This window comes from Canis lupus, chromosome 7, assembly GCF_048164855.1.
Source record: "Canis lupus baileyi chromosome 7, mCanLup2.hap1, whole genome shotgun sequence".
NCBI classification, from domain to species: Eukaryota; Metazoa; Chordata; class Mammalia; order Carnivora; family Canidae; genus Canis; species Canis lupus.
This window is the reverse complement of record NC_132844.1, coordinates 71,030,779-71,055,620: the sequence shown is the minus strand read 5'-3', so window position 1 is coordinate 71,055,620 and position 24,842 is coordinate 71,030,779. Positions and strand designations below refer to the sequence as shown.

General features: G+C 49.5%; 2 protein-coding genes across 7 annotated transcripts; one reads left to right on the top strand and one right to left on the bottom strand.

Moving 5' to 3' along the window:
- Window positions 1-12,241: 12,241 nt before the first annotated feature.
- Window positions 12,242-15,878, bottom strand: PRRT1 (proline rich transmembrane protein 1). The gene is made up of 4 exons (XM_072833586.1): window positions 15,718-15,878; window positions 14,297-14,832; window positions 13,459-13,644; window positions 12,242-13,277 (listed from the first exon to the last, which is right to left on the bottom strand). Exons 1-4 carry the CDS (start codon window positions 15,734-15,736, stop codon window positions 13,101-13,103), a joined length of 918 nt encoding a protein of 305 aa, XP_072689687.1. The 5' UTR covers window positions 15,737-15,878; the 3' UTR covers window positions 12,242-13,100.
- Window positions 15,879-15,970: 92 nt separating this feature from the next.
- On the top strand, window positions 15,971-24,759 carry PPT2 (palmitoyl-protein thioesterase 2). 6 transcript variants are annotated; one of them, XM_072833589.1, is made up of 10 exons: window positions 16,977-17,577; window positions 17,746-18,201; window positions 18,514-18,707; window positions 18,962-19,115; window positions 19,566-19,661; window positions 19,752-19,859; window positions 20,634-20,717; window positions 20,845-20,929; window positions 23,732-23,786; window positions 23,950-24,759. In XM_072833589.1, the coding sequence occupies exons 3-10, from the start codon at window positions 18,522-18,524 to the stop codon at window positions 24,091-24,093; spliced, it is 912 nt and encodes a 303-aa protein (XP_072689690.1). In that variant the 5' UTR covers window positions 16,977-17,577; window positions 17,746-18,201; window positions 18,514-18,521; the 3' UTR covers window positions 24,094-24,759. The 6 variants fall into 6 exon arrangements, with proteins under 6 accessions (XP_072689693.1, XP_072689692.1, XP_072689690.1 ...); XM_072833591.1 differs by lacking the exons at window positions 16,977-17,577; window positions 17,746-18,201 and adding an exon at window positions 16,346-16,362; XM_072833590.1 differs by lacking the exon at window positions 17,746-18,201 and having other exon boundaries at window positions 16,977-17,250.
- Window positions 24,760-24,842: the final 83 nt, after the last annotated feature.

Genomic DNA, 24,842 nt, shown 5'->3' with positions numbered 1-24,842 from the left:
TCTGTGTGTGTGACTATCATAAATAAATAAAAATTAAAAAAAAAACAAAAAAAAAAAACAAAAAAACAAATGGAAAACCCAAAAGACTCCCCAAAATTTCTGGAGCTCATACAGGAATTCAGCAAAGTGGCAGGATATAAAATCAATGCACAGAAATCAGTTGCGTTTCCATATGCCAACAATGAGACAAAAGACCGAGAAATTAAGGAGTAGATCCCATTTACAATTGCACCAAAACCCATAAGATACCCAGGAATAAACCTAACCAAAGAGGAAAAATATCTGTACTCAGAAAAATAAAGAACACTCATGAAAAAATTGAGGAAGATGGGATGCCTGGGTGGCTCAGCTGTTGAGCCTCTGCCTTTGGCTCGGGGCATAATCCCAGGATCTGGGATCCAGTCCCATATTGGGCTCCCTGTGGGGAGTGTGCTTCTCCCCCTGCCTGTGTCTCTACCTCTCTTTCTCTCTGCCTCTCATGAATAAATAAATCTTTTTTAAAAATTGAGGAAGACACAAAGAAATCGAAAAATGTTCCATGCTCATGGATTGAAAGTACAAATATTGTTAACATGTCTATGCTACCTGCAGCAATCTATACATTCAATGCAATCCCCATCAAAATACCATCAGCTTTTTTCACAGAGCTGGAATAAGTAATCCTACAATTTGTATGGAACCAGAAACCAGAACAATTTGTATTCCCTGAATAGCCAGAGGAATGTTGAAAAAGAAAACCAAAGCTGGTAGTATCACAATTCCAGACTTCAAGCTCTATTACAAAGCTGTAATCATCAAGATGGTATGATACTGGCACAAAAACACATAGGTCAATAGAACACAATAGAGAACCCAGAAATGGACCCTCAACTCTATGGTCAACTAATCTTTGACAAAGCAGGAAAAAATATCTAATGGGAAAGACAGTTTCGGGGCAGCCAGGATGGCTTTAGCACCGTCTTCAGCCCAGGGCGTGATCCTGGGGACCTGGGATCGAGTCCCACTTTGGGCTCCCTGCATGGAGCCTGCTTCTCCCTCTGCCTGTCTCTCTCTCTCTCTCTCTCTCTCTCTCTGTGTGTCTCTGTGTGTCTCTCATGAATAAATAAAATCTTAAAAAAAAAAAGGAAAAGACAATCTCTTCAATAAATGGTGTTGGGAAAAATTGGACAGCCACATGCAGAAGAATGAAACTGAACCATTTTCTTAGAATACACACAAAAACAGACTCAAAATGGATGAAAGACCTAATGTGAGACAGGAATCCATCAAAATCCTAGAGGAGAACACAGGCAGCAACCTTTGTGACCTCAGCCATAGCAACTTCTTGCTAGACATCTCCAAAGGTAAGTGAAACAAAGGCAAAAATGAACTACTGAGACTTCATATAAAAAGCTTTTTGGGGATCCCTGGGTGGCGCAGCGGTTTGGTGCCTGCCTTTGGCCCAGGGCACGATCCTGGAGACCCAGGATCGAATCCCACATCAGGCTCCCGGTGCATGGAGCCTGCTTCTCCCTCTGCCTGTGTCTCTGCCTCTCTCTCTCTCTCTGTGACTGTCATAAATAAATTAAAAATATATTAAAAAAAATAAAAATAAAAATCTTTTTGTACAGTAAATAGTCGACAAAATCAAAAGACAACTGACAGAATGGGAGAAGATATTTGCAAATGTCTTATCACATAAAGGGCTAGTATTCAAGATTTATAAAAACTTATCAAACTCAACACTCGAAGAGATAAAGAATCCAGTCAAGAAATGGACAGAAGACACGAACAAACATTTCTTCAAAGAAGACATACAGATGCCCAACAGACCCATGGAAAAATGCTCAGCATCACTCAGCATCAGGGAAATACAAATCAAAACCAAAGTGAGATACCACCTCACACCAGTCAGAATGGCTACAATTAATAAGCCAGGAAATGACAGATGTTGGCAAAGATGCAGAGAAAGAGGAACCTTCTCACACTGTTGGTGGGAATGCAAGCTGGAAGACAGTATGGAGGTTCCTCAAAAAGTTAAAAATAGACCTACGCTGTGACCCAACAATTACACTACTGGGTATTTACCCCAAAGATAAAATGTAGTAATCTGAAGGGCCACTTGTACCCCAATGTTTATAGCAGCAATAGACAAACTATGGACAGAGCTCAGATGTCCATCAACAGACAATGGATAAAGAAGAAGAGGTGGTGTGTGTGTGTGTGTGTGTGTGTGTGTGTATATGTATATATATATAAAATGGACTACTACTCAGCCATCAAAAAATGAAATCTTGACATTTGCAAAGATGTGGATGGAACTCGAGGATATTATGCTAAGTGAAATAAGTCAATTAGAGAAAGACAATTATCCTATGATGTCACTCATATGTGGAATTTAATAAATAAAACAGAGGATCATAGGAGAAGAGAGGAAAAAGTAAAACAAGATGAAATCAAAGATGGAGACAAACCATAGGAGATTCTTAATCGTAAGAAACAAACTGCGGGTTGCTGGAGGGGAGGTGGGTGGGGGATGGGGTAATTGGATGATGAACATTAAGGAGGGCACTTGATGTAATGAGCACTGGGTGTTATATAAGATTGATGAATCACTGACCCCTACCTCTGAAACCAATAATATGTTATATGTTAATTAATTAAATTTAAATAGAATTAAATAGAGACCCTGGGTGACTCAGCTGTTGGGCCTGGGCATGATCCTTTGGCTCAGGGCATGATCCTGGAGTCCCAGGATTGAGTCCCACATTGGATCCCCGCAGGGAGCCTGCTTCTCCCTCTGCCTCTGTCTCTGCCTCTCTCTCTCTCTCTGTCTCTCATGAATAAATAAATAAAATCTTTAAAAAAATAAGTAAAATTAAATAATACATAAATAAAAATAAAACAAAAAATTAGAGAAAATGTTAAAAAAAAGACTGGCAAATCACTGATCTCTACCTCTGAAACTAATAATACAATATATATTAATTGAATTTAAATAAAAAATAAAAATAAATAAAAATTTATCAAGAGGGTAGATATCATATTAAATGTTCTTAGCACAATAAAGTCAATTTAAAAAAAAATAGGGGTGCCTATGTGGTTCAGGGGGTTAAGTGTCTGCCCTCTGGTCAGGTCATGATCCCAGGGTCCTGGAATCGAGCCCCATGTCAGGCTTCATGCTCAGCCGGGAGTCTGCTTCTCCCCTTTGCTCCTGCCCTGACTTGTGTGCTCTCTGTCTCTCTCAAATAAATAAATCAAATCTTAAAAAAAAAAAAAAAAAAAAAGGGGAAGAAAGAAATGAGTGAAGTAAGATTCTTATTCATTCAATAATCTTTACAGGTTACTTACTTTACCGGTTACTCAGAATTTGTCAATGAAACATGGAGATAAAAAAAAAAAAAAAAGAAAAAGAAACATGGAGATAAATATAGGATCCCCACCAGTAGTCTGATAAGGTAAGGTGTCATAGTTAACAAAAGCTCCAGGTGCAAGGGCAAAAGTGATAAGTGGCAGGGAAGTTACTTCCCACTGGTGCTAATCTGAAAAGTCCAGAGTCCAGAGTGTTGAGCCTTGGATCATGGCCATAATTTTGACCTAAAGAGATTGAAAGGATTTCTTGCAGGTGAAGGAAGCAAGGCAGAAGAGGTAAGGAAATGAAAGCCACTTTACATTCAGTATCATTCATCTCTGGCTTGTCAATCTCAGCTTTCTCAGAGTATTTCAATACCGCTTACAGGCTGCCCTGTCACCAGGATCAAGCTGGTTAGAATTTTTTTTATACCCTCATATCCCTGTGCATTCCATACTCACCACATGGAACCATATGCTGCACTTACTCTCTGCCATTTATCATCAGAGTGAGAGACAAAAATTCTAGCTTTCCAAGGCTAAATAAATTTTCCCTTCTGTTTAGTTTTGGTGGTTTCTGTGGTTTTAGTTCTGCTGGGATGTATGTCAAAATTATTCCTCCCTCCTCTTTGTTCCCAAAGCGTTTTTGCTTATATATCCCTTATAGGCAGGGTTTTCAGGCAGAATGAAGGTGTGAAAGGCAGACTTTTCCACAGTGAAATATTTAATTACAAGAGCCGCTCTTTTCTGAATCTTGACCATGCATTATGACCATAATACCAGGCATTGTGCTGTTTTTTTTTAAGATTTTATTTATTTATTTATGATAGACATAGAGAGTGGCAGAGACACAAGCAGAGAGAGAAGCAGGCTCCATGTGGGGACTCCATCCTGGGACTCCAGGATCACACCCTGGGCCTAAGGCAGGCGCTGAACCGCTGAGCCACCCAGGACCACTGAGCCACCCAGGGATCCCCCATTGTGCTGTTTTTAATCAAGTGATGAGGGAAAGCCTCCTTGTGGAGTGATATTTACGCAAAGACATAAATGATGTAAAGGAACAGGCGTGCAGATGACTGGAGGCAGAGTTCAGGAAGAGAAAAACAAGAGGGCAAGGGCCTTGAGGAAGGAGAAAATTGGATTTTTATGTTAAATTCATAGCAGTTAAGAGAACAGCTGGAGGCCAGAGTGGGTGGAGCAGAGTAAGCAAGGCAAAAGGTGGGAGGAGATGAAGTTGAAGAGATAGGGAAGAACAAGATCAGGTAGGCTTCACAGGCCAATGTGAGTATTTTGGATTTTGTTTTAAGTAGATATATGGTAGCCATCAGAAGGCTTGAGCAAAGTGAGCAATATCATCTAGTAATTTAACAGATCACTCTAGTTTCTACTCAGAGGAAGGACTGAATCAGTCAAAAATGGAAGCAGAAAATCCAATTAAGGAGCTAGGGATCCCTGGGTGGCGCAGCGGTTTGGCGCCTGCCTTTGGCCCAGGGCGCGATCTTGGAGACTCGGGATCGAATCCCACGTCGGGCTCCCTGCATGGAGCCTGCTTCTCCCTCTGCCTGTGTCTCTGCCTCTCTCTCTCTCTCTGTGACTATCATGAATAAATAAAATCTTAAAAAAAAAAAAAAAAAAAAGGAGCTAGTCAAGGGGCAATGATAGAATGGGAGCTTGGATTACAGAGAAGGAAGAGGTCCCGAGGCTGTCTTTTTTTAAAAAAGACATTCTCTCTGTTTTTTTTTTTTTTTTAACGATTTATTTATTTATTTATTTATTTATTTATTTATTTATTTATTTATTCATGAGAGACACACAGAGAGAGAGGCAGAGACACAGGCAGAGGGAGAAGCAGGCTCCCTGCAGGGAGCCGGACAGGTACTTGATCTGGGGACTCCAGGATCACACCCTGGGTCGAAGGCAGGCACTCAACTGTTGAGCCACCTAGGCGTCCCCTCACCCCAGGCCGTCTTAATATGGAGGAGTCTGGAAGAGAAGTAGGAGCTGTCAGTGAAGACAGAAGGAACAGCAAATAAGGAACTGGGGCATACAAATACCTCCTTTAGAAAGAGCATTAGGGATCCCTGGGTGGCGCAGCGGTTTGGCGCCTGCCTTTGGCCCAGGGCGCGATCCTGGAGACCCGGGATCGAATCCCACGTCGGGCTCCCGGTGCATGGAGCCTGCTTCTCCCTCTGTCTGTGTCTCTGCCTCTCTCTCTCTGTGACTATCATAAAAAAAAAAAAAAAAAAAAAAAAAGAGCATTAAAGGGGCACCTGGGTGGCTTAGTGGTTTAAGCATCTGCCTTCGGCTCAGGTCATGGTCCCTGGATCCCGGGATCCAGCCCCATGGATTCAGCCCCATGTCTGAGCTCCCTGCCCAGCGGGGTGCCGACTTCTCCTCTTGCCCTTCTCGTGCTCTCTCTCTTTTCTCTCTCTCACTCTCAAATAAAATCTTTTTTTTAAAGAATTTATAGGGATCCCTGGGTGGCGCAGCGGTTTGCCGCCTGCCTTTGGCCCAGGGCGCTATCCTGGAGACCCGGGATCGAATCCCATATCAGGCTCCCTGTGCATGGAGCCTGCTTCTCCTTCTGCCTGTGTCTCTGCCTCGCTCTCTCTCTCTGTCTCTCTGTGTGTGTCTCTCATGAATAAATAAATAAATTCTTTTATAAATTTTTTTTAAATTTTTATTTATTTACTTATGATAGTCACAGAGAGAGAGAGAGGCAGAGACACAGGCAGAGGGAGAAGCAGGCTCCATGCAGGGAACCTGAGGTGGGACTCAATCCTGGGACTCCAAGATCACGCCCGGGGCCAAAGGCAGGTGCCAAACCACTGAGCCACCCAGGGATCCCCCTCAAATAAAATCTTAAAAAAGAAAAGAAAGAGTATTTTTTTTTCCCCCACCCCCCGGCCCGGGCAGGCGCCCCAAGAAAGAGTATTAAAGTGAAGAAAGCATTTCAAGGAGGAAGGAATATTCATCTGTGTCAAATGTTGTTGATGGTCTAGTACAGGGTTTCTTAATCTTGGTGCATATATATTACAAAGTAATTTAATGAACATCATGCAGCTTAAGAAAATCTTCCTGGGGTGCCTAGGGTGGCTCAGTTGGTTAAATATCTGACTCTTAATTTCCACTCAGGTCGTGATTTCAGGGTCTTGGGATCAAGCCTTGCATTGTGCTCCTCAGTCAGCAGGGAGTCTGCTGGAGAGTCTCTCTCTCTGCCCCTATCTCTCACTCTCTCTCTCTCAAATAAATCTTAAAAAAAAGAAAGAAAGAAAGAAAGAAAATCTTCCTCCTATTGTTAGAATTCCCTGTGTATATTCTTCTCCAATTGTAACTCCCCTCGTGCCAAGGGATATCCACTATTCTGAATGTTGTGCTTTCACTGTATACATGGGTGAGTAGAAAATGAGGTGGGGTTTTTTCTTCTGAAAGGTGAGCTATATTAGTACAGCATCTTTGTATGATGATGGGGATGTTTCAGTGAAGAGGGGGAAACTGTGCAGGAGAAATAGCAGTTAATTTCAAGAGTCCCATTTCTGAGAGGTGAGAAGGGACAGGATCCCAATATAGGGATAGGGTGGGGGCTGGGAGCAGGTCAGCTTCTCTGCAGTAACAGGAAGGCAATAAATACAGCCAAGATGCAGGTGGCCTCGTAGATTTGGGGATGAAGCCAGGAGAGAGTTCTCTTCTGAAAATTTCTGTTTTCTTACTGAATAGAAAGGAAGGTCATCATCTTGTGAAACTGTGGTCTCAGACTGGGGAATGTGAACTGCCTGGGGAAATGTGAGCTTGCAGGCCATACTGAGGGCTGAAAGGAAGTGAGACCAGTCAATATGACTGTGTGTTTTTTTTCCTTAGACACATTCAGCTGTTGAGTGCGGGTGTGGAACAGGCATAGTTGGGTTTAACTGGGGCTAACCTGTGTCTGAAGGAGAGAGGCAAGGGCTGAGAGGTGATGATAGTGTGGAACCTTGGGATCTACAATGGGTAATGAGGGGAGTGAAAAATTGAGGTGATCAAATATCAAAGAAGAGTGAGAGATCTGATGGATGAAAAGTGTGTGTGGGATTGAAGAATTTTTGGAATGGGGTGCTGAATGGAGGAGGAGGTGACAATAAAAGAATAGATTTGGGAAGGGTGGCAGGTATTGATGGTAACCAAGTTGAAGGTATGACACAGGAAGAAGAATGGCTAAGGAGTAGGGAAAAACCTCAGTGGAAGTGAGGAAGGCCAGGAACTGTTCAGGATGCTACAAGATATTGAAGCCACCAAAAATAATGAAATGACAAAGGTGGTGGTAGAGAGGAAGGCCTAGATACCTCGGAAGAACCTAGGTGCTAAATTTTCAACTAATGATGGCCCAGAACCAAATTATGGGGGGATAAGATCTTCCAAGAAGATATTAGAAGGGGCTGGAGCCTCTCCCAGAGAATGGACTCTCTCAGTCCATAGTGGTGCAAAAGCCAAGGGCACCATGCAGGGAGGGAATTGAGGTAAAGTGGGAGGAGAATCAAATTGGAATATGCCAGGGTAGCCCCAGTGGTACAGCGGTTTAGCGCCGCCTGCAGCCCAGGGTGCGATCCTGAAGACCCCGGATTGAGTCTCACGTCAGGCTCTCTGTATGGGGCCTGCTTCTCCCTCTGCCTGTGTCTCTATCTCTCTCCCTCTGTGTCTCTGAATAAATAAATTTTTAAGAAATGGAATATGCCTTCACTCCAGGAGTCTGAGTGATCTGGAGGAAGTCACTGTCATTCGCTTCTTCCTCTGCCAAATTCTCTTCCATTCAATTGAGTTCAAAGATTGGTACAAGAGATTTTATCTGATGAGGATCTAAAAACCAGACATAAGCCAAAGTTGTCTCCTGCCTTCAAGTAACTCATAATTATAGTAATGTACGTCAAGATCTCAGTAGGAAAAGATGGGAAAATGCAGATAAAGTGAACGGTGTATCGGTTTTAGACCTGCATATCTTTTTGTCAAAGAAAGTTGTTCTAGTTGAAGCCATATCCTTTGGGCTCACCTCTTCTATCTTTGTGGTCCCTAAGCCTGTAATTCTTAACCTTAGCTGCCCTTTGGAATTACCTGGGGATGTCTAAAAAAAATATTGATGCCTGAGTTGCATCCCTAGAGATTGTGATTTAATTGGTTCAGGATGTGATCTAGGCTTTGGGATTTTTAAATGCTCCCAGGTGACTCCACTGTATAGCCAGGGATAAGAATCAGTGCTCCAGGGGGGATCCCTGGGTGGCCCAGCGGTTTAGCTCCTGCCTTTGGCCCAGGACGTGACCCAGGATCGAGTCCCACGTCCTGCGTTGGGCTCCCTGCATGAGCCTGCTTCTCCTTCCTCCTGTGTCTCTGCCTCTCTCTCTCTCTATCATAAATAAATATTTAAAAAAAAAAAGGGGAAAAAAAAAAGGGGGGGATCCCTGGGTGGCGCAGTGGTTTGGCGCCTGCCTTTGGCCCAGGGCGCGATCCTGGAGACCCGGGATCGAATCCCACATCAGGCTGCCGGTGCATGGAGCCTGCTTCTCCCTCTGCCTGTTGTGTCTCTGCCTCTCTCTCTCTCTGTATGACTATCATAAATAAATAAAAAAAATGTTAAAAAAAATAAAAAAAGAAAAAAGAAAAGAAAAGAATCAGTCCTCCAAGGAATACCTGGAGCTCTGCCTAGAAACCACTGCAGGGTAGGTAAATTTTGGCCAAGTAGAGATGCAGATGTGAAGGGAAGAGAACATTGTGAGTACAAGCTGAGATGTGGTCTAAAACACATGACAAGCGTCAAACAATTTGGTTTGTAAGAGTCTAGAGAAAGAGGTCTAAGATTTGAGGATAGCTGGGCAAGGACCTGGGGACGGGGGTGGGAATGATGAGTAGTAATTCAGTTTGCTTGGAGATTAGGTTGAAAAGAGAAATATGGATGGTTTTATTTTATTTTTAAGATTTTATTTATTCATGAGAGAAGAGAGAGAGAGAGAGAGAGAGAGAGAGAGAGATGCAGAGACACAGGCAGAGGGAGAAGCAGGGCTCCATGCAGGGAGCCCGACGTGGGACTCCATCCCAGGTCTCCAGGATCACGCCCTGCACCGAAGGCGACACTAAACTGCTGAGCCACTGGGGTTGCCCATCTGGATGGTTTTAAATGGTGGAAGGGGTTGAAGGCCAGATTACAATTTTATAAATAATTGAGTAAGCAATAGGGAATCTTGAAGGGTTTTTGAGCAGTGGAGTTATAAAAGAAATGTATTTAGGGAGGATAACCTGACAGCAGTGTTGAGGGAGACCTGGAGCTGTGAGAGATAGGAAGTGGGGAGATTATTTATTTATTTATTTATTTATTTATTTATTTATGAGAGTGAGAGAGCATGAGTAGGGGGATGGGCAGAGGGAGAGGGAGAAGCAGGCTGCCCGCTGAGCAGGGAGCACAATGCATCTTGGGGCTCTCTCCCAGGACCTTGGGATCATGAACTGAGCCCAAGACAGATGCTTAACTGACTGAGCCACCCAGGCACCAGGGAGACCTTTTAGAGGAGCTGTTGTGGCAATCCTAGATGAGGTTATTTTTCAGGCAAGGGCTGGGGAAAAGTTACTGGTTCAAAAGATAACATGATGATAGAATTGATTTGGCTTGACAGCACACCAAAAGTAAAGGCAGGAGGGAGATGGAGGAAGCATCAGATTTTCAGATAAGGGTGATGAGGAAATGGTGCCATTAACAGGGACAGGGAAACAGATTTTCAGTGGCATTTCATCATTTTGGTTTGGAACATGCTGAGTTTAGAGGACCAGCAGCTTGGTCCATGTGGCCATATTCCACAGGCACTGGAAGAATGCCTACATATAAATATATAGGTTGGAGAATGTCTCAGTCAACTCAGACTGCTGTAACAAAATACCATACACTGCGTGGCTTAAAAATAACAGAAATTTCTCACAGTTTTAGAGATTGGGAAGTCCAAGATCTAAGTGCTGGCAGATTTGGTACAAGGTGAGAGCCCCCTCTGGTACATAGAAAGCGGTCTTCTCATTGTGTCTTTGTGTGGTGAAAAGGGCAAGGCAACTTTCTGGGGTCTCTTTTATAAGGGGACTAATCCCATTCATGAAGGTCTGTCCTCATGACCTGATTGCCTACCATCACACTGAGGATTAGACGTCAACATATGAATTTGGGGAGGAAGCTAACATTTGGTCTATGGCAGAGAAACATTTAGTTAGAAGTGATATCTGAGTTTGGAGTAGATGAGATTTTCAAGGGAAAGTCTCAGAAAAGGAAAAGATCTAGAGATAGACACTTAGGGAAGGGAGGAGAGAGAAAAAGGGGAGGAAGAGGGGGAATGATTAGAAAAGTGTGTGGAAGTAGAGAGGGGAAAGATAACATGTCCTTGAACCAGCACAGTGGAGAATCTAGGGTCAAGGGACAAACACAGGAGGGTTCAGAAAGGCAGTGTGCACCTAGCTATGCAAATATTGATTTTGGCTCCTGGTAACTTCTGGTCATTGGGTATTATTTGACAGAGCAGTTTCAGTAGAGTAGGGAGTGGAAGCATATTTTAAAGGGTTAAGAAATAGAGGAAAAAAAAGGTTAAGAAATAGTGGGTATGAAAGAGAGACAAAGACACATCCCTGACAAAGGGGGTGGGAAGTGAGTAGCTGGTGAGGAAGTGGAAGCTGCAAATGTGAATTCTTTTTTCAAGTTGTTTGGTGAGCAAAGCACATTAAATCTGAAATGTCCAAAGGAGAACTCACAATGTCCATACACCATCCCATCCTCCTCCTATGTCCCCTGTCTTGGTGCATGGCTTTTCTCCTAGATCATAAACCCCATGAGGTCAGTATTCACATCCATTGTTTTGGCAGATGTCTCGCCAGCATCCTGCATGGTGTCTGCAAGTTGTACGGATGCATAGAACTTTGTCCTACAGATGTACAGCTGAAGTCTACTGCTTATACACCCCGCCCCCACCAGAGGCCTCCTGGTTGACGTCAGGGTAGGAGAAGGCAACTGGCCCCAGCTAGACTTCGAGAGCCTAGTGATCTCCCTGGGGGTCTGCTGTGATCTGAATGTTTGTGCTCCCTCCAAAATTCATATGTTGAAATTGTAATACACAATTTGATGGTATTAGGAGGTGGGTTTGGGAGGTGCTTAGGTCAAGAGGGTGGAGTTCTCATGAATGGGATTAGTGCTCTTATAAGAGACCCTATAGATCTCTCTTAACCCTTTCCAACAAGTCAGGATACAATGAGAAGTGTGTAACTCAGAAGAGGGCCCAGGCTCAACTGTGCTGGCAGCCTGCTTTTGGACTTCCAGCCTCCAGAACTGTGAGAAATAAATTTCTGTTGCTTATAAGCAACCCAGTAAATAGTATTTTTGTTATAGGAACCTGAATGGACTGAGATGGCCTCCCGCTCCCCTTGCCTTTGTTATACAGGTACAACATACCACGCAGGGCAGTAATCCAAGTTGTTTTCAGCCCTCTGGCCAGAAGGCAGGAATAGCTGTAGGCAGTTGGCATCTTTTCCCTGTCATACTGTCTCTGACCAACTTTTTCAGAATAATCAGTCCCTTTCTCCTGATTTCCTGGAGTTCTGGGGTCTACTTGTAAATCCTCTCTTCTCAAAGCCCTAAACCCAGTCTGGTAGAAGGGGAAAATGTGTGCTGGGAAAATAAATCCCCACCAAGAATGGACCTCAGACCAGATTCCTGCTGGGATTCCTAAGGAGCCCTCCCAACCCCCATAGTTGTATCTGTCTTTCCGGTGTCTTGGGGGATCTGTCTCCTCCCACTTTTGTCTCTGTCAGTTTTCTTTTTCTTTTTTTCTGTTTTCTTTTATCTTTCTTTCCCTAGGAAGGGAAGGTAAGGGGAAAGAAAAGGGGTTAACAAAAGAGGGTCTTTGCAAGGCTGCAGTCTTCGGAATTGAGGGTGATAAATCCACTTGGTTTCTTTAATGTTCTTTCAGAAATTCATACACACATTCACACAGAAATCAGAACAAGGTGGGGACTGCCGAGGGGAGCGGGGAGCGGGCCGGCTCCTCCCGACGTGGGGAGGTCGGTACCCGGGGTCACTTTCTGCCAGGCTGGCTGCCCACCGGTTGGGATAGGTGGAAAGGAAATATTTACAGAGAACGAGGACTTTCATCATCCTAGGGTGAAAGGTCCTAAACTGGGAACCTCCCAAATCTCATTCTAAAAATACCAAAAGTAGAGGTTCTGGGATTAGCAAGAAAATAGGAAGGGGGTGGAGGAGACAAAACTGTACTAGGAAGAAATGAGCGCGTGGGGGGGCGTGGCTACCCCGGGGCTCGGGCCCAGCGCCGGCAGAAAGGCAGGGGTGTCAGCCTGGCGCCCGCGGGGACCAGAAAAGGGCGGAGCCTGCCGACCTGGAGGCGGGGTCGTGTAGGGGCCGGGGCGGAGCCTACGGAGGAGGCGGAGCTTTGGGGACCTCGCTCTCGCCGCGGAGCGGAGGCGGACGGAGCTCGGCGGGGGGCGCTGCGTGAAGTGGCTGCGGGGGACTGGAGTGGCTGAGGGCCCGGCATCTGGCGGGGATGTCGGGAAGTGGTATTTCTGGGGCTGGGTTTTTTTGGGGTTCCTGAGGAACTGGATTCGGAGCGTGCCTGCCCCGCGAGAAGTTCCGTGGAGGCAGAGTTTAGGACGTGTCGACATCGGGCGGCCCCCGGGACAGGTGTGCGGGGCGCCTGCTGGATCCGCGGCGTGGCTGCAGAACGCGCTGGAGAGGTTGAGGGGCAAGGGGTGGGGCCGGGCCGGGGGGGTCCTCACGGATCCCAGTAGTTCTCGTGGTGCTGCGCGGCAATGATGATGACTACGGTGAGGATGGTACAGAGCACCATGGCTGCGATGCCCACCGCCAGGGAGATAAAGGAGAAGTTCCGGGCCTCGCGTGATGCGATCTCGGCAGACACCATGTCTCCGCGGGCCAAGGCCGTGCGCACCTGCGGGGGAGGGGCGGAAAAAGAGGATTGGAGTGGCTGCTCCGTGGGTGATGCTCCCCAGGACAGCCAGCACCCCTTAGAATAAGAAAAACCAAAAGAAAAAGAAAAAAAAAAAAAGAAAGAAAAAGAAAAACCGAGCGAGGCCACCCTTCCCAGACGCCGCCGTCTACTCCCCTTCCACCTGCACGGCCTTGAAGATGGCGATGATGCCCGTGGGCCAGAAGCAGCAGATGGTGGTCAGCACCGCGATGGGCATGTAGTCGTGCGGCGGGCGCCTTGGCTCCAGCAGGGCCAGCCCTGGGCCCTGGGGCGGCGGGGGGAGTGTGGAGGTCACTCCTGTGCCCCCCGGGGTCCCGCCTGCGTAGGGCTGTGGAAGGAAGGTTGCGGGAGAGGACAGAGAACGTCATTCGGGTCCTCCCTGAGCCCACCAACATTCTGCGTCTGGCAGAGTAGTTTTTAAAGCAGATTCTTGCATGTTGCTTCTCAAAGAAACTTGTCATCCACTACCCTTCCAGGACACCCATAAATTCCACCTAGGTCCCTCTCCTTTCTTCATTGCTGCCCTTACCCTTTATTCTTAGGGGTCGCCACACTCCCTCCCCATAAGGTATGACCGCACCAGTGCTGCCCTGGCCTCACTTCTTCTCTCCAAATATCTGCTTGGCCTTCCCTATTGAGTCAGTTCTAGGTTTCTTCTCCCTTATCCTCCTTGGTCCCCAGGTTTCATTTCTCCTTCCCCCTCTCTCCAGGCTGTTCTTTCCTTCTATCAAGCCTCCTCTGGACTTCCGTGCTCCATTCCCCTTCCCAGACCCTGATCTCTGACCCCAACTGCTAGACACACACACACACACACACACACACACACACACACACACACTCCCAAGGCTTTCCTTAGTCCCTCCTCTCTGTAGGCCTAGTCCTAGGGACCTGCCTGGTTCCCTAGCCCAGTTTCTCTATCCCACCAGCCCCCAGTGCGTCCCCACTCCTTCCTCCCAGGCCCTCGTCAGCCCAGTACTCACCGTGCCCACCGGGTAGACCGGCACGTAGGCAGTGCAAGGCTGCAGCTGTAGGGGGTAGCCGGGGGCTACGTAGCCCCCCAGTGGCAGCGTGCCTACCGCACCCGTGTGCGTGGGCACCACGAAGCCGGGAGCCTGGGCAGTATGAGAGGGCGCCGGCGGGGGCGGAGCGGCGGCTGGCGGCGGCGGGGGCAGCGGGCCCTCGAAGCGAGTCTCCTGCAGGTAAGGGTCGGGTGGCATGCGGGGCAAGGTGGCGCAGCCGGGTGGGGGCGCCCCGGCGGCCGGGCCGGGCGGGGCGTGGTGTGGTGGTCGCGGCAGAGTGGCTGAAGATGAGGGGCCGCGCTGAGCAGTGGCCGCGGCGGAAGCCAGGCCGCCTGCCCCTAGGCGCGGGAGGGTGGCCGTCCCGGACTGGTGGTAGTGGTGGTGGTGGTGATGGTGAGAGGAAGGGGCTGCCTGTGGGGGTGGGGCGGGGGGTTCGGCGGGGGGCTGGGGGGCATTATAGGGTGGCGGAGAGGTGTGAGGGACTGAGTCCGAAAGGCCTGGGGGTGGTAAGCAGAGGAGGGGGCATGGGGAGAGAGAAGAGGTGAGGAAGGGGGTAGGGGGAGACACAGAGGGCCAGGGATGGAAGAAGATAATGTGAGAGACAGAGGAGATGGGTGAGAAGCCATCTCTTGGTCTCAGGGCAGGAAAGGGGTTGAATCTAGGCCATCTGTCCCCCCTCCCTTCTTTCAATCTAGTTTTGAGGTCGCAACTCTCCTCCATTCTTCTACCTCTTCAGCAACATGGCCATAGCTTTCACCTGCACACCCAAGCCATGGCTGCCTTGGGCTTGCCCATCTGAGCTGGTCCTGTATGTGCACGTGTGTAGACATGCAACACTGTGTTAACATGTATTCAAACCAACAGTTGCATAAACACATGTAGGATGACATATTCCCTTCTGCCTCCTTGCCCTGGGAAGGGGCACCCTAGCCTCTCTGGGAATCCCAGTACCTCTTCTAGGGCAGATAAAGAAGGCTGTTCTGAATTTTACTCCCTGCCAACCTCCATCTGATCATATCATTGTATTTCTCCACTGAATGTCTCCATGAGAGCCGGTGTCATCTGTCCATCTGTCACTCCCAATGATGCTATCCTTGCTGTACTTGGCTGATGCTAGGCCACTCTACTTCCCTCACCCTTTCAACCTGTCCCCTTTCCATGTTGTTGGTAAGGGGACGAAGCTGCGATTGGAAGGAGGAAAAGAAGAGAACAGAGGGATAGATTAAAAAGAGAAGGAGGATGGGGGGTGCTGAGAGCTGGACAGAAGGGGAATGAAACAATCAACCCGCCTCCAGGGAGGGGGTTGGGGCCAAGGGTGGGGGGAGAGTCTGGAGATGGTGGAAAGGGCAGGTTTTTATTTTTTTATATTTTTATTTTTTTACCTGACTTTTCCGATGACATGCCTGCAGTCTCGCTGGGACAGGGTCCCTGTAGTGGGAGTCGGGGTCCCTAGCTGGCGTCGGAGTCTCGGTGTGCGGATTGCGCAGCCGGCAGCACAGAGATGGAGAGATGAAGACAGCGGCGGGGGGCGGAGGGAGAGCAGGGAGGGGGGGTAGCTTAAAGGGACCGAGGAGGGGGGGGGAGTTTCCGAGGTACCGTCACTCGGTCTCTCCTCCTCTCACCCTGGCATCCAAGCCCCCAGTTTGGGCTCCCTTGGAGTTGTCATGGAAACAGGGAGGCAAGCAAGACCTGGCGAGGCGGTTGGGACTAAGGGAAGGAAGGCGGGAGGGAGAACTCTCTAGAGTCTTCCCCTCTAAGACTGGCTGTAGTGATGACATTGTGGGAGGAAGGGAGCAGGTGCCCAGTGGATTCTGTACCCCAGTCCCCACAGGATCTGGTTCACCCTAGTCAGGACCCCCCCCCAACTTCCCTCACAGTCCCTGCAAGTTCTCAGGATCTTCTCCCCAGTCTTTAGCTTCTGTTTCTCCCGCTTTAGGAAGGATAACTGTATATGACAGAGAACTGCAGAGTTGAGAGCTGCGATGGCTTGAAGAGCCCCCAGGGTTATGGCCTGCGGTGAGCTGCAGGTAAACTGGGGGGCTTGGACCTATAGTAATTTAGCGGGAGTCTGGCTTGTGACTGGGGGGGGGGAGAGGGCGTGGGAGAAGATTGGAGAGAAGGCTTGGGGGATACGGAGATACGTTCTTCCTGGGAGATATGTTCTTCCTCCGGGGTGCAGGAGCTGAGCACTTTGGAAGGAGGGGATGGATCAGCTCATTTCTGGCAACTTCGTTTTGGGAATAGGTGATTTCCCTTTCCCCCTTTGGTAATTAGGCCTCTTAGAGTTCCCCAGTGCATCCATGTTCAGATCTATTTCTTAAAATCCCAGCACCCACCCACCACCCCTGCCAAGGCCAGCCGCCACCTCCTGAGTTGGCAGGATGTGTGTGTGTGTGTGAGGAGGGGGGCGGGTGTCGGAACACAGCTGTAATTGCGGTCTTTTCATTTGTTCATTGTATCTTGGGAGCACGTATGCGGGGATGGAAGGTGCAGTGGGCAGTCTACTGAGACTTAGAGGATAGAGGAGTTGGACTTTATGCAAAAACACAGTCAGGGATTCTTTAACCCTCTGCTACCTCCGCCTTCAGATTAGTCCTCCCCAACCCCCGCCCGAGGCAGTGGCCGTGCCGGGCTGCGTCCTAGCGGAGCCTACAGAGCTGTGCAGAGGCCCCGCCTGGACGGGTCCCAGGGCCCAGACATTTAGGTCAGGCCCCAAACTGGCCATTCTGGTTTCCGAGGCGTCGGCGTGGTTCCAGACCCCCTACCGCCACCCCACCCTCACATGACACACCTCAGAGCACAAATCGGGTTTATTGAGAGACTTTAGACCGGCCAAGACCTTGTGAAGAGAGGGAGGGATTCATTCCGACAAGCTTCGAAATCCTTTCCTCTAGGGAGACGCCTTCAAACGCTAAGTAAAAGCCCGCCGGTGTCTGGTGTCTCGCCAGGGGTGCAGGGCGCCTGGAGCTCGGGGGTCTGGCCGAGGGGGGCGCCCACATGAGTTCCCGGCTCAGGGCAGGTTGCGGGGGTCCCTCAAGTTGAAAGACTGGCGGGAACCACGCGGGCGTGAGTCAGCGCTGCCCCAGGGGCCCTCCGCCCCTTGGAGGTGGGTCGTGTCCCGGGAGCGGAGGAGAGGAGGCCAGGAGAAACTGGGTCAGGCTGCACTTCTAGCTCCGGGGGCCTCGAGGACTCTTCGCGGCCCTGGAGACGAGGGCAGTACACGCACTTGATAACGAAGAGTTGTAAGACGCTGACCCGGGGCCGGCGGGCAGGCGCGGGGCGGGGCGGGGCGGGGTCCTCCCGGTCCTCCCGGTCCTCCCGGTCCTCCCGGCCCTCCCGGTCCTCCCGGTCCTCCCGGCGCCGGCGTGGGACCGACTGCGGAGACGGTCTTTCTCCGGTCTCGTCCCCAGCGCCCTGCCCCCTCACCCCGCCCCCGGTGGAGGGGGGAGAACTTCGTGTTCCGCGGCGGAGCCAGAGTTGGGAAGTGGGACGAAACAGGCCAGAATTCAGCCCCTCAGGGCGCCGGTGCAGCGGGGCCCGCGCTCGCCTCCTCTCGGCTCGCAGGCTGGGCCCGCCGCTTCTTCCTCTCCCCACGACTCTAAATGGATTGCTCTGCCTGTCTGCTCCCCCGCCCTCGGGACGCAGTGGAATGTTCCACGGCCCCTCCGGTCCCGGCCTGCGTTACAGGGGACGCGGGCACGGTTGTCAGGGAAAGCCCCGGACGTGACGGCGGAGCGCGACCCCTGGCAGCCTCCCCTCTCCCCTCGGTCACTGCCCTGCGCGCGCTCCGGACCCCCTCCCCCCGCGGGCTCCGGTCTAGGGGGAAGTAAACAGCAGGCGCAGCGGAGTCCGCGGACCCAGGCCAGGTGGGAGCTTGCGTCCTCCAGGAGCCTGCGCTGCCGCTCGGGGTCTGCCTTACAACACCCGGGGTCGTGCAGCGCCGGGACGGGCCTGGGGACAGTCCCGGCCGGGCTGGGGGCGGGGCTCCGGGTGCGCGTCGCTGAGTCTGCGTGTAGGGGGTGTGTTTCCTACAACCCCCGAGTGCGATCCTAGTAGGCTGCCTGGTGAGCTGGACCTAGTGTGAGCGCGGGCGGGGAGGGGCCTCTCGGTGGCCGGGCGTCTGCTCGGAGGGGAGCGTGTCGTCCTCTCTCTCACAGGCCCCCATCGCCCCTTCTCAGGCGGGAGCATGCTGGGGCGCCGGGGCCTGCGGCTCCCCCCGGTGGGGATCCTGCTCCTGCTGCCGTTCCTGCCGCCGCCGCTGCCGCCCGCAGCCCCCGCGCCCCATCGCGCTGCCTACAAACCGGTCATCGTGGTGCACGGGCTGTTTGACAGCTCGTACAGCTTCCGCCACCTGCTGGAATACATCAACGAGGTCTGGCCGGGGACGCCCGGTTGTGGGGCATTGGAGGCGTCTGTGGTGACTGGGGAAGGAGAATGGGGAACGGAAAGCTGCCCTGCTGGGCTTGCTCCGTTCCTGGAGGAGCTGGTGCTGGCGTTGGGAGAGGCAAAGGATGAGATCCCCGGTTCTAGCAGGGCGCAGTAGGAGTGCGGACGCTGGCCAGGGGGCGATGAGGTGGGCGGGCTTTGTAGTGCACCCCCTGTTGCAGCATTGCCCCTTTCCCACAGACACATCCCGGGACTGTGGTGACAGTGCTTGATCTCTTCGATGGGAGAGAGAGCTTGCGACCCTTGTGGGAACAGGTGCAAGGGTTTGGAGAGGCTGTGGCCCCCATCATGGCAAAGGCCCCTCAAGGGGTGCATCTCATCTGCTACTCGCAGGGTAGGTGCCCTCCCCCTCCCAAGTTCTAAGCCCTATCTGAGGCTTGATCCTTATCTGAGGGACACCTGCTAGTGTCCCCTTTTCTGAACAATATTGTCCCAGCCAGAGTCCTACTACCTGAGCCCTACTTTTCTGACTTCCCTCAGTACCTGGATCTTAGCTCTGTATCCTGAGTGGGAGGGAGACTCCCTGCACTGTTGCCCCCTTTTGCCATTACTCATGGCTCTTGCCCATATGGGATAATGGGGCTGTAAAAAGCACCCTACAAGGAGAGTCAGAAGATCCAGAATCCAGTTCTGGCTCTGGCACTTTGGAGACATATAACCTTTTGCCACAGGTTTTTGCTTTCTCTGGGCCTCAGTGTCCTCACAAGCATTGTGGTGGTGGTGGTGGTGGTGACAAGGAGTGCCTGTCCCTAAGTCCCTGCCTAATGTGCTGGTCTGCCTCCAGGGGGCCTGGTGTGCCGGGCGCTGCTCTCCGTCATGGATGAGCACAATGTGGATTCTTTCATCTCTCTCTCTTCTCCACAAATGGGACAGTATGGAGGTGAGCGGGGATGGTGAGCCCCATAGGGGGCTCTGAGTTTTGGGGACACAAAGGTTTGGGGGCCACTTGACACTGCTGTTCTCTTGTCAGATACGGACTATCTGAAGTGGCTCTTCCCTACCTCCATGAGGTCTAACCTCTACCGGATCTGCTATAGTCCCTGGGGCCAGGAATTCTCCATCTGCAACTACTGGCATGGTGAGTAGGGGATGCCACACTGGGATGTGCATGGAGAGGACACCTGGGCGTAGGGCCTGCGGCTTCCCTCTGTACCATAACCAGCAGCAGCAGTGGTAAGGATGACTTACCATCTGAATAGGCACTGTTCAAAATATTTTCTGTCTATTACCTTATTGCTTCAGAGTATGGTGTGGGGCAGGGGTCAGCAAAGTTTTTCTTTAAAGCACCAGATAGTAAATATTTGGTTTTGCAGGCCATGTAGTCTCTGTCACAAATATAATTCTGCCACAGTAGTGTGAAAGCAGCCATACACCATAGGTAAATGCGTGTATCTGTGTTCTAATAAAACTTTATTTATACAGACAAGCAGTGGGCTGGATTTGCCCCATGGTTCATAGTTTGCAAACACCTAGTATAGTTTTTAAGACAACGGATGCTGGGTCCAGACTACTTGTGTTTGAAGCCTGACCCTATTGGGTTTCTCCGGACAAGTTACTTAACCTTTCTGTGACTGTTTTCTTTATCTGTAAAATAATGATATAGTACTACCCTCTAGGGGGTTGTGAAGATTAAATAAATTAACAAATGTAATGTACTTTGAACAGTACCTGGCATAGAAGGTGGCTGGATAAAAGTGTTTGCTCTCGTGTTTACAATTATTATTACTGTTACTATTATATTAGTATTCACTTTGTCTATTACCGTAGGCCCCTGATTGGTCCTCTGGCCTCTGGTCTTGCTTCTTTTCCTTGCTTCTCTGACTGTATAGTTCTAACTGCTGTTTATATCTAGACCCCCACCATGATGACTTGTACCTCAATGCCAGCAGTTTCCTGGCCCTGATCAATGGGGAGAGAGATCATCCCAATGCCACTGGTGAGACCCAGGCTCCTATCCGGTCCTGTTTTTGCTTCTCTGACCCGCTATGTTTCTCTCTCTCTCCAACCTGGCCTGACCCCTGTGACTGACTCTTCTTTTCTTTTCTCTTCTTCCCAATTTTCAGCATGGAGGAAGAACTTTCTTCGTGTGGGCCGCCTGGTGCTGATTGGGGGCCCTGATGATGGTGTCATTACCCCCTGGCAGTCCAGGTAATAAGGAACTGTGTGGCCGGAAGATTGACTAAGGACACTCCCCACCCCCAGCAGTTTTTATCTCATTCCTGAAATTGGCCTGTATCTCCCACTGTTCAGTTCATGCCCTACCCTCTATGTATCCTGTGACCAGAACGTGGGAGTCATCCCCCAACTCCTTGTATCCAGCCAGTCATTAAGCCCTACAGACTCTACTTCCTCTCCATCCCTAAACCGCTGCTTTGTAAAAACTCTTAACTTACAGATAATTACAGATTCACAGGAAGTGGCAAAGATAGTTTAGAGAGGTCCTGGGTATGTCTCCTTCTCCCGGTTCCCCCCCATGATTGCATCCTATGTAACTACAGCACGACATCAAAACCAGGAAGTTGTCCTACTAAGTAGGATATGTGTGTATAGTTCCATGCCATTTTATGTTTCCTACCACCTCTTTTTTTTTTTATTAAAAATTTTTATTTATTTATGATAGTAACACAGAGAGAGAGAGAGAGAGAGAGAGAGGCAGAGACACAGGCAGAGGGAGAAGCAGGCTCCATGCACCGGGAGCCTGACGTGGGATTCGATCCCGGGTCTCCAGGATCATGCCCTGGGCCAAAGGCAGGCGCCAAACTGCTGTGCCACCCAGGGATCCCCTCCTACCACCTCTTTTACATACCTGGACTTCTATAATATCCTCCAGCCCCGTCCCCTCCATCCTGTTCCTCAGGAAAATCCATGGCTCCATCGTGCTATGTGTTGGCCTATGTTGCAGATCTCATGAGTGGTCTGAAATGTCACCTAAGCTACTTTAGTTGCTCAGCAGATATTTATTGAGCACTGTATGTATTCCCAGGCACTGTGCTAGGCCACTGGGATGCAGTGGTAAATGAAAGAGAAGTCCCTGCTATTATGTAGCTTATGATCTCGTGTGGGAGACAGATAATAAATGTAAATATAAAAAAAAAAATAAATGTAAATATATATCTCGGGTGGAGATAAGATAAGGTAGGGGAAGGGGGGTTGGAGGATGACTGAGGCCTGTGTCAGATCATGGCCAGATAAGTCCTAGACGAGATGCCATTTGAGTAGAAACTTAAGGAAGTGAAGGAAGGAGCTGTGCAACAATCTGAGGGGAAAACGACTCAGGGAAAGAGTAGCACGAACAAAGGTCATAGGGCAGGCATGAGAAATGAAGAGGCCAGTGTGTTTAGAGCTCAGGGAGCAGGGGAGAAGGTGGGAGAGGAGATGAAGGAGGTAGCAGGGAGCCAGTGATGTGGAGCCTTTGTGGGGTAAAGTCAGGCCCTTGATTCCTTTTTTTTCTAAAATATACATGATAAAAAATTTACCAATTTTTAAAAAAGATTTTATTTATTCATGAAAGACACAGAGGGAGAGGCAGAGACATAGGCAGAGGGAGAAGCAGGCTGCCTGCAGGGAGCCCCATGTGGGACTCGATCCTGGGACTCCAGGATCACAACCTGGGCCAAAGGCAGATGCTTAACGGCTGAGCCACCCAGGCATCCCTCAAATAAACCTTATTTAATTCTTACTTGACATATAAGAAAATTTAGGTGCAAATAGCTGAAATAAGGTGTCTCTATTCAGAGTCAGTAACTGGTGAAGTCAGGCTATCTAACTTAACCACTGGGTTTCACTACCTCTCTGCAAGGGAAGTATTCTCGTATAGGACAAAGAGGATAAGTACTACGCTCAGCCACACACATTTGGGAGTGTGTGGCAGAGCTGGAGCTCACATCCAGGTCTGTGTGCCCCTATACATGATGAGATATAGCCCCTCAACACAGCCTCCAGGCCACCAACCAGCTCCCCCATGCTTGCAGCTGTGCCTCACCTCTGCACCTTTGCTCCTGCTCTTCCATTTGCCTGGAGAACAGCCTTGCCTAGTGGAGAGTCCTCACTAGGAAGCCCTTTGCTGATGCTCTAAAACTAGAGTAGTGGCCTCTCTTTGCTCTGTAGCCTATTGGACTAAACACTATTAGTGTTTGTTGTTTGTGGCTGGGGCCCACTCACTGCCCATGCCAGTTATCAGTATTACTTTTTAAAATCTTAAGGCCTTTTTATTTTGAAGTAAGTTCATATTTAAAAAGTTACCAAGGTATTATAAGACAACCTTGTGTGCTCTTCCCCTAGGTTTTCTAAATGTTAACATTTCACCATGTTAATGTCCTCATCCATTCTCTGTAAATATATATATGGGGCATAGGTGTGTTTGTGAACCAGTTGAGAGGAGGTTGTAGACATGTCTCTTTATCCCTAAAACTTCAGTATGTCAGTGTCTGTTTCCTGTATATTCTTTACATATCCAGTACAATTACCAAAACCAAGAAATTGACATTATCCTACATGGATAGGGTCACTGTATAGACCTTACTCAAATATTTTCCAGTTGTCCTCCTGGGGAAAAAAATCCAATGCAAAATCCATCCTGGGATCATGTGTTGCATTTACTTGTTATGTCTCTTTTTTTCCTGGAATACTTCCTCAGTGTTCCTCTCTGACATTTATGTTTTTGGAGCGTATGGTCTAGCCATTTTGTAGAATGTCCCTCAGTTTGGGTTTGTCAGTGGTTTCCTCATGAGTAGGTTCGGGTGACACATTTTCGAGGGGACTCTGCAGAAGTCATGCTGTGGCCTCAGTGTATCACTTCCATAAGCTACATGATATCCAGTTAAATATTTGAATGTCTTCCTTGCTGCCTGTTTCAACAGGCTGTGAATTCCCGAAGTCCTCTGGCCTACCTTGATTTTCTCCAGCTCTCTTGATAACTTCCTCCCCTGCCCACCCTCAATCTCTTTGTAGCTTCTTTGGTTTCTATGATGCAAATGAGACCGTCTTGGAGATGGAGGAGCAACTGGTGAGCCCCCTGGGATTTCTTCCCACTTCTTCATGCCCTGTCCTTCCTCCCTGCCACTGACACTGAAAGGTTCACCCTGTGGGGAGGGGACGGGGACAGGGACAGCAGCAGGAGCTCACTTTGTTTCTCCCTGTCTTTCTTTGACCCTTTGCTCACTTTGAAGGTTTATCTGCGGGATTCTTTTGGGTTGAAGACGCTGTTGGCTCGGGGAGCCATAGTGAGGTGTCCGATGGCTGGGATCTCCCATACGGCCTGGCACTCCAACCGGACCCTTTATGAGACCTGCATTGAACCTTGGCTCTCCTGAGGATGTCCTCAGGGACCCCCCAGGAACTCCCCAGCCCAGAGACCAAGCGGTGGCCTTGGAAAGCAGATGTCAGGCTCTGGTGTGCCTCTGATCACCCATTGCTCCCACACTGCCTGCACCAACCAGGGCTCCCAGGACCCCTTCCTCTTCTCCTAAATGACAAATCCTGGTTTCCCCCACATCACGTCTGGGGTTTGCTCTGTGCTCTCTCACCGTCCCAAAGCAGAGGTTGGGAAGAGAGAAACCAGGTTTTTAACTTGTGGCTGCTCCTGCTGCTGCTGCTGCTGCTCCGTCTCCGGCCGAACAGGAGGAGAACCCAGTCCCTGCTCACTACGGAGGTCTCCTTCTAGGCCACTCAGGACATTTTTAGCTTCTGTTCTCCCCATATTCCCTTTTCCTCAGCCCTCCCAACTCCCAGGAAGGACTACCCATGAGAGTGGGGTTCTGAGGCTCCCCTATGGGGACGGTTCCGTTCTTGAAATGTCAGTGTTGGGGAATATCTATGGCCCGTGAGGCCCATCTCAGGTTTGGGGATCCCCCAGTCCCTATGTTCAGTGTTGGGGTACCCCCTGGGAGCCTAGTTTCTTTGAGGCCCCAGCCCCTCTTTTAGCTACCATTGAATGGGTGTTAACCCTGTATTAATGGAAATAAAGTTCCATTTCTTCAGTGTGGCTTGACTCATTTCCAGGTGAAGGGGACCCGGCTCCCCAAGGAGGGTGGAGATGGAGAGCCTGAGGTCTGGGTGCCCG

Excerpts from the sequence above, each read along its gene's own strand:
- PRRT1 (XM_072833586.1), bottom strand. Across the intron at positions 13,645-14,296 it reads CGGTCTACCCGGTGGGCACG|CCCTACGCAGGCGGGACCCC; the intron begins GTGAGTACTGGG and ends TTCCTTCCACAG. Across the intron at positions 13,278-13,458 it reads CCATCTTCAAGGCCGTGCAG|GTGCGCACGGCCTTGGCCCG; the intron begins GTGGAAGGGGAG and ends CCTCCCCCGCAG.
- PPT2 (XM_072833591.1), top strand. The coding sequence starts at position 18,522 with ATGCTGGGGCGCCGGGGCCTGCGGCTCCCCCCGGTGGGGATCCTGCTC. Across the intron at positions 19,662-19,751 it reads ACAAATGGGACAGTATGGAG|ATACGGACTATCTGAAGTGG; the intron begins GTGAGCGGGGAT and ends TTCTCTTGTCAG. Across the intron at positions 20,718-20,844 it reads AGATCATCCCAATGCCACTG|CATGGAGGAAGAACTTTCTT; the intron begins GTGAGACCCAGG and ends CCCAATTTTCAG.